The 9339-nt window shown below is 50.9% G+C and overlaps 1 protein-coding gene across 2 annotated transcripts; it reads left to right on the top strand.

The window, feature by feature from the left end:
• Positions 1-2555: 2555 nt before the first annotated feature.
• Positions 2556-7701, top strand: FOXA1 (forkhead box A1). 2 transcript variants are annotated; one of them, XM_070428297.1, is made up of 3 exons: positions 2556-2746; positions 4952-6251; positions 7552-7701. In XM_070428297.1, the coding sequence occupies exons 1-3, from the start codon at positions 2675-2677 to the stop codon at positions 7575-7577; spliced, it is 1398 nt and encodes a 465-aa protein (XP_070284398.1). In that variant the 5' UTR covers positions 2556-2674; the 3' UTR covers positions 7578-7701. The 2 variants fall into 2 exon arrangements, with proteins under 2 accessions (XP_070284398.1, XP_070284397.1); XM_070428296.1 differs by lacking the exon at positions 7552-7701 and having other exon boundaries at positions 4952-6417.
• The last annotated feature ends 1638 nt before the right edge of the window (positions 7702-9339 follow it).

Genomic DNA, 9339 nt, shown 5'->3' with positions numbered 1-9339 from the left:
GCGCTCCCTCCCCCACGACAGGAGGCGCTGTGCTCACGGCAATGCCTCGGATCGCGGAACCCCCCGGATCCAGGCTCTAAAGCTGGCAGCGTCCACTCTTGACCACCGGTCTTGGGCTTTGAGGAAGCTCAGGAGAAACTTCGCTTTGGCCATCCCGCTGTGAACAAGGGCTTTATTCTTTTTCTTAGGCTGACTTTTTCTTTTTCTTTTTGAGATGAGGCCTAGTAGGTTTGGCAAATGTAGGCTAAAAGAGGAAAAATACTTGCTTTCATTGACCCCCTTTCAAGTGAAAGCAGTTTTGCCCCCTTAAAGCACCAGCTTCCTGTGCACCATGAAAGCTGTTCCTAAGTTGTCACTACCCATAGAAACATGCCCTGGTCATGCCAGGACGGCGTCGGAGTGCCACCACGGAAGGAACAAGGAAGCTCATTAGCACTGAAAGCCCCAGCCCCCGCCCCCGCCCGCACCCACCCGCTCCAATCAGGCCGAGGAAGCGAAGCATCCGTGCTCTTTACAAGTGGAACTAAGGTCCTGCTGCTGATGGGAAATATGTGCAGACCCCCACGGTTCTCAACACATTTACACAAAGTGATGGGTCTGACTTGCGCAGGCTGCATTCAGGGAGGGCGCCCGCTCTTCTGATTTCCAGGTGGATTTAATTTCACTCTCGTTCCTTTTCTTACAATGTGAGGTACCCCCCCTTTTGTTAATAAAAGGGGAATTGTAATCCAATGCTTTTATCTTTTTTTTTATTTCCTTAACTGGTCATCTTCACCCTCTCTGCTCCCCTGCTGATTTAAGAGATTTCTTTGGTTCAAGGATTTAACCTGATTCTGATGCCAGATTTCAAGGAAGAAAGATTTACAAGAACAAAGGGGGGGGGGATATCGGTTTGGAGGACAAGTTAAAACACACTTCTCGAAATGAGATTATAACATTTTTAAAACTTTGCCAAACAAGAATATTTTGTGGATTCTTGGTCATTTTATTGCTAAAGAAGCCTGGTGCTTCTACAGAGGGTATGACACACTCAGAAACACACGGTCACATTTAAAACACACACGCTCAGACACTCACACATGCACCGTCACGCAAACCTATCACCAATTTCGCGCCAGTCTCCCAGTCACTTCAGTTGGTCTCCTCGGGACTTGTGGGCAACCCACTACCCAGGGCCTCATGGGAGTCGAGAGACTTTGCTCAGGAGAGAACTTCCCACAAATGTCCGGACCGATTAGGAACCCAGTGAGAGCCTACTGTCCTAGCCCGGCCCCTCCAAGCCAGAGGCTGGGCCAGGCGCCGCCGCAGACCACCGCGGGCTCCGCCCGGCACCTTCCTCGCCGAGCGGCTGCATTCCCGCGCCGGCGCCCCGGCTCTCCCAGCTAAGGCGCTTCATTAGGGAGCTGTCCCCTCCCCCTGACCTTTCCCTATCAGAAACCGGACGGTCGCCTCCAGCTCAGTCCCCAAGGCTGGGGAAGGGGGGTGGGAGGAGGAGCTGGGCAGAGGGAGGACTGCCCGACTCAGATCCGCCTGCCCTATCACGCAGACATCTGTTCTCAGTTTCTTCCTCTTTATGACTGCTGCAGATGACAAGGGGAGTAGAGCGGACCGAGGCAGGGAAAAAAAAAGTTATGTCATAAAGGTATAAAACGGTGCTATGACTCACCCGCTCTCAGCCGCAGGTACGGCTTTCGTGGCAGCGTCTCCACTCTGCTAGCCAGGAGCCCGGTCGGCCTAACGTCCCTGGGCTCGGCTGACTCAGATGGCCGAGTTTCTAGTGACCGGGCAAAAGTGGGACTTTTTTCTTTTTCAAGCCTGAAGTCCGGAAGGGCGGGCGTGAGGTTGTACTTTAGGGCAGGAATCAGGAGGGTGGGGGCTGGGCGCGAGCAGAGGAGCAGGAGGGGCGCGGGACGGGGTGCTGTCGGGCCATCCAAAAGGTTGCAGGTCCCTGGGGAGAGACCCTGGGTGGTTTAGCCAGCTCTGCCCCCGGGTCTGGGTTCCAACGCCACCGCCCCAGCTCTTCCCCGGCTGCGCGGGTCCTATGGACACTCCTCGCCCGCTCGCCCGCCCAAGCTGTTGTTCTTTTTTCCTCTTCCAAAGGGGGTTGCACCCCACCCCCACCCCATTTCCCTCTTCCCCCAGCCTCCGGGCTTAAACCAATTACGCTGCTTTGCAAACAAAGTGAGGGCCGGGTCTGGGGGAGGGGGCTTGGCGGGAGGGGGCCCAGGGGGCGCGCGCGGCGGCCGCGCCGCGGGGCGGGAGGCGCGGCGGCTGGACTGGCGGGCGGCTGCCTCGCAGGTGCACCTCGGGCTTTGTAGGTGCGAGCGTCTTTGTGCGGCGGACAAATGGGGAGAGGACGAGGAGGTGGGCACTCGAGCGACGTAAGATCCACATCAGCTCAACTGCACTCGTCTCACAGAGGCCGCCCGCTCACTTCCCGCGGAGGCGCTCCCGGGCGCCGCGCTCCGCGGCTGCCGCCTGCCCCCGCCCGCCGCGCCGCCGCGCACGCCGCGCCCCGCAGCGCCCGGCTTCCTGCTCGCTAGGCTGGCGTTGGACCGGCGCGGGCGCTCGGGTGGCTGCCAGCGCTCGGCTCCCTGCTCCCCGCCTCGCCCCTCGCGGCCGCCTGTCGCTTTGCACAGGGCTGTATGGTTGCATCGGGGAGGGTGACTCCAGGATGTTAGGAACTGTGAAGATGGAAGGGCATGAGAGCAGCGACTGGAACAGCTATTACGCGGACACACAGGAGGTGAGAGACGGGCAGCAGGCGGGACAGTCTGGGGGCCCGTGCCGGGGTAGGCCGGGCGAGGCGGACGCCGGGCCGGGCGGCCGGCCGGCGGGCTGGGGACGCCTCCTCGGTGCCACCGCTGCCCGCCCACCCGGTGTGGCCCCGGCCCGACCTTGGCGGGGCCGTGGAGCCGAACCCCCTGCCCCGCGAGGGGGGCCGGGACATGGCGCGGCGCTGGGAACGGGCGAAAGGATTTCAGGATATTCTGGGCTTTGAAAGCACCCGCCCTGGGAAGCATTTTCCACTTCCGCGTGGGGAGCCCCAGCCCGAGCCGGCCCGAGGTGCCGCGGTTGGCGGGTGGGCGCTGGCAGGAGTTGGGGCCACTGTGACAAAGCCATCATTTGCCTACAAGGGCGGCTCTTCCTCCCGCAGTTGAATTCGCAGAGGTGTTCTGATGAAAGCTCTTGGCCGCTCAGTTGAGCGACTTAATAAGGCGCCGATTCCAAAATTTTATAAAACTTCTTCAAAAGCTGTTTGAGGAGAAGTGTGTTCGTTCCTCCCTAGAACCGCTGGGTGGCGCTGGTGCAAGCTGACTTTTCCTCCAGGCGAACCTGTTTCTCTTTATTGTCCCCATGGTGGCACGTTCATATAGTTTATTTTACAGTGTGCACAAAGGGATTGCGAGGAAAATCAGGTACTGGCCGGGCCACCACCAGTAAATTTCTGTGGAAACAAATGGTGATCACCTCTCAAAATGTTTATCATTATTGAAACTGCCTTGGACAGTTTTGGGGAGAGGAAAAGAAAAAAAACAAGTGAAACATAGTTTAAGACATAGAAAAACATGGCATCAGGAAATATTGTCATGGTAATTAATTGATTTAGATTTGTATATTTATATCTTCACAAACTTAACTCAGAGTTTATTTGCATATACCATAGCAGCGTGTGCCCAGTTAAATCTGTTCACCTTTTGTTTTAAAATAAAGTCGTATTTCCTGACGAAAATAAATTTAAGAATATCATTATTTTTATTAAGTTATCAGAGAAGTAGCTGTTATATGTCTGGACTCTATATTTTTAACATATCTATTGCATTCCAAAATTTCTGTGGATAAGGGTTTTTTCCTACTGGTGATTTTAAAAGGAGCTCAGAACTCTTTCTCAGGTTTAATTCAGATGCAGTCATCTCAACCCACTGGTTAATTAAGCCCTCTGTGGAAAAGGGGGTTCCTTACAGGTTAAAGCGGAGATTTGGGAAGTAAAAAATAAGTAGACTTTGATTTTGGAATTTTAAAGTATTTGAAAACTATTAGCCAGGGTTTGTAATGATCAGCAGCAACATGTCAGTATGTGGAAAAAAAAATAGATGAATATTTCAACAAGCTGTGTCACAAAATCTTCAAACATCAGGGGACTGGAAATACGTAATGAAATCAGTGCACATTTTTGAATGGCTTGAAGAAGTGTACATGTAGTCATGTTACAGTTAACGGCATTGATATTATCATGCAACCCTTCCTGAACCTTCCCCTGTTGTGGGTCTATTTTGCATTTTTTTTCCAAAACCCATTTAACCTGCGAGTTTCTCTCTATATTACAGTTGCTACAGGTAGGTGGAAAATACTATTTCTAAATATAATAAACAACACAAAGTCACCATTTGACAAAAGCTGCCAAGACAGTAAAGCCAGTTGAGAAATGGATAGTCATATGGCTGTGGATGCTTTATTCTATCAAGAGAGTTTAATTCATAGCCACCCCACAGATACATGGCTGCTATTCGGTCAGCCAGCCTGGCAGGTGTAGGTGAGATGGGTGCTGAGTTCTTGCCAACCCACCGCACTCTAACGGTGGAGTGAGTAACCAGAGGGTCAGAGATTAATCCTGTTTTCGGAGTTTTAACTCCTTTTAACCAAAGGGCACTTTCTTTGCGGAGGCCTCCTGGCCTGGAAGGAAGGGGTGGTGGAGAGACCCCCGAAGCCAGCCCTGGCGTCTGGGGTGTAAGGAGGTTACACATTTTCCTGGGAACATTTGCTGTGAGCTTGTCTTTCATGCCTGCCACGCTAGGATTTTTTCCCTGTGGTGCAAGACATTTGTTCGTTCTGGGGAGAGCGCCTGTCGCTTTGCCCTGGGTAAGGGGATCTATGCTCTCCTCTAGCCGTGGGGTTCGCGCACTGCTAACTCTGCCCTTCGGGGCCTCTTCGCCCGCTTTCTCCACTCCAGGCCTATTCCTCAGTCCCGGTCAGCAACATGAACTCGGGCCTGGGCTCCATGAATTCCATGAACACCTACATGACTATGAACACCATGACCACAAGCGGCAACATGACCCCAGCTTCGTTCAATATGTCCTACGCAAATCCGGGCCTGGGCGCCGGCCTGAGCCCTGGCACGGTGGCTGGCATGCCTGGGGGCTCCGCGGGAGCCATGAACAGCATGACAGCCGCGGGAGTGACGGCCATGGGGACGACGCTGAGCCCAGGGGGCATGGGCGCCATGGGCGCGCAGCCCGCGGCCTCCATGAACGGCCTGGGCCCCTACGCCGCAGCCATGAACCCCTGCATGAGCCCCATGGCCTACGCGCCGTCCAACCTGGGCCGCAGCCGGGCCGGGGGCAGTGGCGACGCCAAGACTTTCAAGCGCAGCTACCCTCATGCCAAGCCGCCCTACTCCTACATCTCGCTCATCACCATGGCCATCCAGCAGGCCCCCAGCAAGATGCTCACGCTGAGTGAGATCTACCAGTGGATCATGGACCTCTTCCCCTATTACCGGCAGAACCAGCAGCGCTGGCAGAACTCCATCCGCCACTCGCTGTCCTTCAACGACTGCTTCGTCAAAGTGGCGCGCTCCCCCGACAAGCCGGGCAAGGGCTCCTACTGGACGCTGCACCCGGACTCCGGCAACATGTTTGAAAACGGCTGTTACCTGCGCCGCCAGAAGCGCTTCAAGTGCGAGAAGCAGCCTGGGGCCGGGGGCGGGAGCGGGGGCAGTGGTGGCGCCAAGGGCGGGCCCGAGAGTCGAAAGGACCCCTCGGCCTCGGCCAACAGCAGCGGGGACTCACCCCTTCATCGAGGGGTTCACGGTAAGGCCGGCCAGCTAGAGGGCGCACCCGCCCCGGGGCCCACTGCCAGCCCCCAGACTCTGGACCACAGCGGGGCGACGGCGACAGGGGGCGCCTCGGAGTTGAAAACTCCAGCCTCCTCAGCTGCGCCCCCGATCAGCTCCGGGCCTGGGGCTCTGGTATCTGTGCCCCCCTCCCACCCAGTGCATGGTCTGGCACCCCACGAGTCCCAGCTCCACCTGAAAGGGGACCCCCACTACTCCTTCAACCACCCCTTCTCCATCAACAACCTCATGTCCTCGGATCAGCAGCACAAGCTGGACTTCAAGGCATATGAGCAGGCGATACAGTACTCACCCTACAGCGCCTCATTGCCTGCCAGCCTGCCACTGGGCAGCGCGTCGGTGGCCACCAGGAGCCCCATTGAGCCCTCAGCCCTGGAGCCGGCCTACTACCAAGGTGTGTATTCCAGACCTGTCCTAAACACTTCCTAGCTGTCCTAGACTAGGGGTTTGTTTGTCGTGACCATGCTGGTAGCAGGAGAGGGGGGAAAACAGCAGCAAACAAAACCATACATACCAAGCTGACGACAGCAGAATAAAATACCAACTATTTTTATTTCTTTTTGTGTGTGTGCGCACAATCTTTTTCCCAGTGCAAAGGACTGTTACTTTGTTGTTATTCAAATGCCTGTGTATATCAGTAGGAAGAAAACCGACCCCAAACCAACTGAATTTTTCCCTGCAAAGTTTAATGATCCACAAGTGTATATATCAAATATTCCTACTTCCTTATCCCTTTCTTTCCTCTTTCCCATCCAGACACATTCTAGTGTGTGCAGGCTTTATTTAAAAAAGAAAGAAAGATGGTCAAGCTTGTAAAATATTTGTTTGTACTTTTTTTCCCTCTTCACCTGACCCTCCTCTTCCCCTACCTCCGCCCCTCCCTCCACACACACACTACACACAAGTTTACAGGTCTATGGCAATACTCTTAACCATAAGAACTCAAAGAGTGAGGAAGCAAGTAGACACTATGGGCTGTTAAAAGTATTGAAGGACAATACTGCTATTATGTAGCAAAACATAAACATTATCAACATCAGAGCCATTTATTTTTCAGCTTACATTTCTGATACAGTCAGATAGCAGCTGTCTTAAAATGAAATACTTAAAAATGAAATACAATGTATTATGTACCAACATTTATGCACATGTTCAGATATGTAGACATCCTCCATATATTTACATAACGCATAGAGGTACTAGGTAGGTGGTATACATGCTACATTTTCAAGAGTTGCCTGACCAAGAAATTACAAACACACCCCCTCCTTGTCCTCTCTACCCACAGATAGCCCTGGGAATCAATTCCCCAAGAATTGTTCCTCTCAGTGACTCTGCTTCTTACTTTGCAGAGTACCATGGTCATGTCATTCTGAGGTCAGATAACATGTATAAAATTAGCTTCTATGTATCTATACCATTTAAAGAATATTTTTCTCCAGAAAAAAAGGGAATATTACAATGTTTGAGGAGAGATGTTATAGGGAGCCATATTTCAAAATTTGGTTCAAGATTCCAAAATCCAATTGATTGTGGTAATTTTAATTATTGTCATCGTGTGCTTGTTCATTCAGTGTTAATGCACTTTTCACAGTTGGACATGGTGTTAGTATAGTCAGACGGGTTTCATTATTATTCCTTTTTGCTTCCTCAATGTTAATTTATTGCATGGTTTATTCTTTTTTTCTTTACAGTTGAAATTGCTTTAAATGATGGTTAAAGATACAAATTAAAATGTTAATTTCTATCAATGTGATTGTAATTAAAATATTTTGATTTAAATAATGAAAATAAATTTTAAGCCGTGGCACATGTTCTTGATCATTTGCAGTTAAGGACTTTAAATAAATCAAATGTTAACAAAAAGTATTTTTGTTATTTTCCTTAATTAAATCCAAAATAGATAATCTGAATATGATATTTTTCAAAGTCTGGCACTGAATATAAGTGACAAAAAGGAAAATAATCTAAAACAAAATTGTTTTGTGAATGTTTATTATAGGAACATGTAGTTAGTAAAAAAAAAAAGGTTAAAGAAGTTCAATAAAACTGGATAGATAAATTGATTTAATATCCCAAGAATTGAAATTAAGATTCTTTATTTTCAGTAATGTTTACTTCAATTTTTGACATGGGCTTAAATCTACTATGTTTCCTTTGAGATCTACCAGTGGATCATGGACCTCTTTGAAATTAAATACACAATTAAATAAACTGAAATAAATACAATTAATTTAACCTTCCCTCCTTCCCAAGATACCATTTTCCTTTATCTGAAAAGTATTTGAATGAGAATAAAATATCAGATGTGGCTGTTAAAATTAAGTTGTCTGCAACAGAGAATCCTGAATCCTCTTTACATTAAAAAGAGAAACAAAACTTAACCATCATGGTAGCTTTGCAGGGGACAAGGAAGGCCAGCTAATTCACTCCTGCAGGGGAAGCTTTGTGCCAGCAGGCCGTTTCACTAGCTGCTGTTTTGTGTTGTGTGAAGATATTTTTAAAATATTGTTTCTGAAAAATATTGTTCCCGAGAACTTAAAGCCTTCTAAGAAGCTTTAAAATGCAACTTCACACCCCTACAGTTGCTTGAGATCACCAAATCATTAATCTCCTTTGATAGTAGGCTCACTTTCCAGTCCACCTATTTCTTTGTAAGCCTTGTTAGGATTGACATCAACAATAACAACACCAGCCCAAGCAGAGGCTGGCCCGCCTGAGGCCTTGTGTGTGAACCCCATCGTGGCCAGGGCTTGAACTTGGACAGCCTTTACTTTGATCGCCCCACTCCACACAGAGGACAAGATAAAAAGAGCTGTGTGAGTCCCTTAATTGTCGAGTAATTGCCTCCCCAGATGAGAGAAGGGGTGCCATGCAGCACTTGAGAAAAATCCAGAAATCCCAAAACCCCCGCTCTCACCTCAGCTAATGAAAGGAGGAGAGGGAAATTGCTGGTTTGAGTAATTTCAAAACCTAATTTGGAGGCCGGGGAAGGACACTAAAGGTCCAAAGAGGATAAAGCTTTCAATCCCAACATGTATTTATATTTAGAGAGCGGGTAAACAGACGTTGGCAAATTTGAATTCCAAATGTAATGTAAGGCGAGAGCTTGGGCCTCGGGATTTTATCCGGCCGCACGGAATCTAAACCGTTTGCGAGCGTCCCCTCCGTGCAGCTCCCTGCGCTCTCTCTGCGGGACAGTGCCTACGTTCTGCCCGCACCCCGGTGGGAAGGCGGCTCAGCTCGCTCTCCTCCTGGGCGGAAACTTTCTACGGGCTTCGGGGCGAGAAGCCCCGGGCTTCAGGCTCGCGGCCACTTCGGGGACCTGCCTGGAGCTAGAATGGCGGGTCTCGCCTCGGGGCTTCTCCCTGGGTTTGCGGCCGCCTCTGGGCACCTTCCGCCCGCTCCGCCACCCCCGGGCGTTGCCATCGGTCCCGGCGCGTTGGGACTCGCGCGGGCCGGGCCGGGAAGGAGGGCAGAGC

Source organism: Myotis yumanensis, unplaced genomic scaffold, assembly GCF_028538775.1.
Source record: "Myotis yumanensis isolate MYYU_CA2020_CCGP unplaced genomic scaffold, mMyoYum1.0.hap1 SCAF_1, whole genome shotgun sequence".
Taxonomy (NCBI): domain Eukaryota; kingdom Metazoa; phylum Chordata; class Mammalia; order Chiroptera; family Vespertilionidae; genus Myotis; species Myotis yumanensis.
The sequence above is the reverse complement of the archived record's forward strand: the minus strand, read 5'-3'. Positions and strand labels throughout refer to the sequence as shown.

Excerpts from the sequence above, each read along its gene's own strand:
- FOXA1 (XM_070428296.1), top strand. The coding sequence starts at position 2,675 with ATGTTAGGAACTGTGAAGATGGAAGGGCATGAGAGCAGCGACTGGAAC. Across the intron at positions 2,747-4,951 it reads ATTACGCGGACACACAGGAG|GCCTATTCCTCAGTCCCGGT; the intron begins GTGAGAGACGGG and ends TCTCCACTCCAG.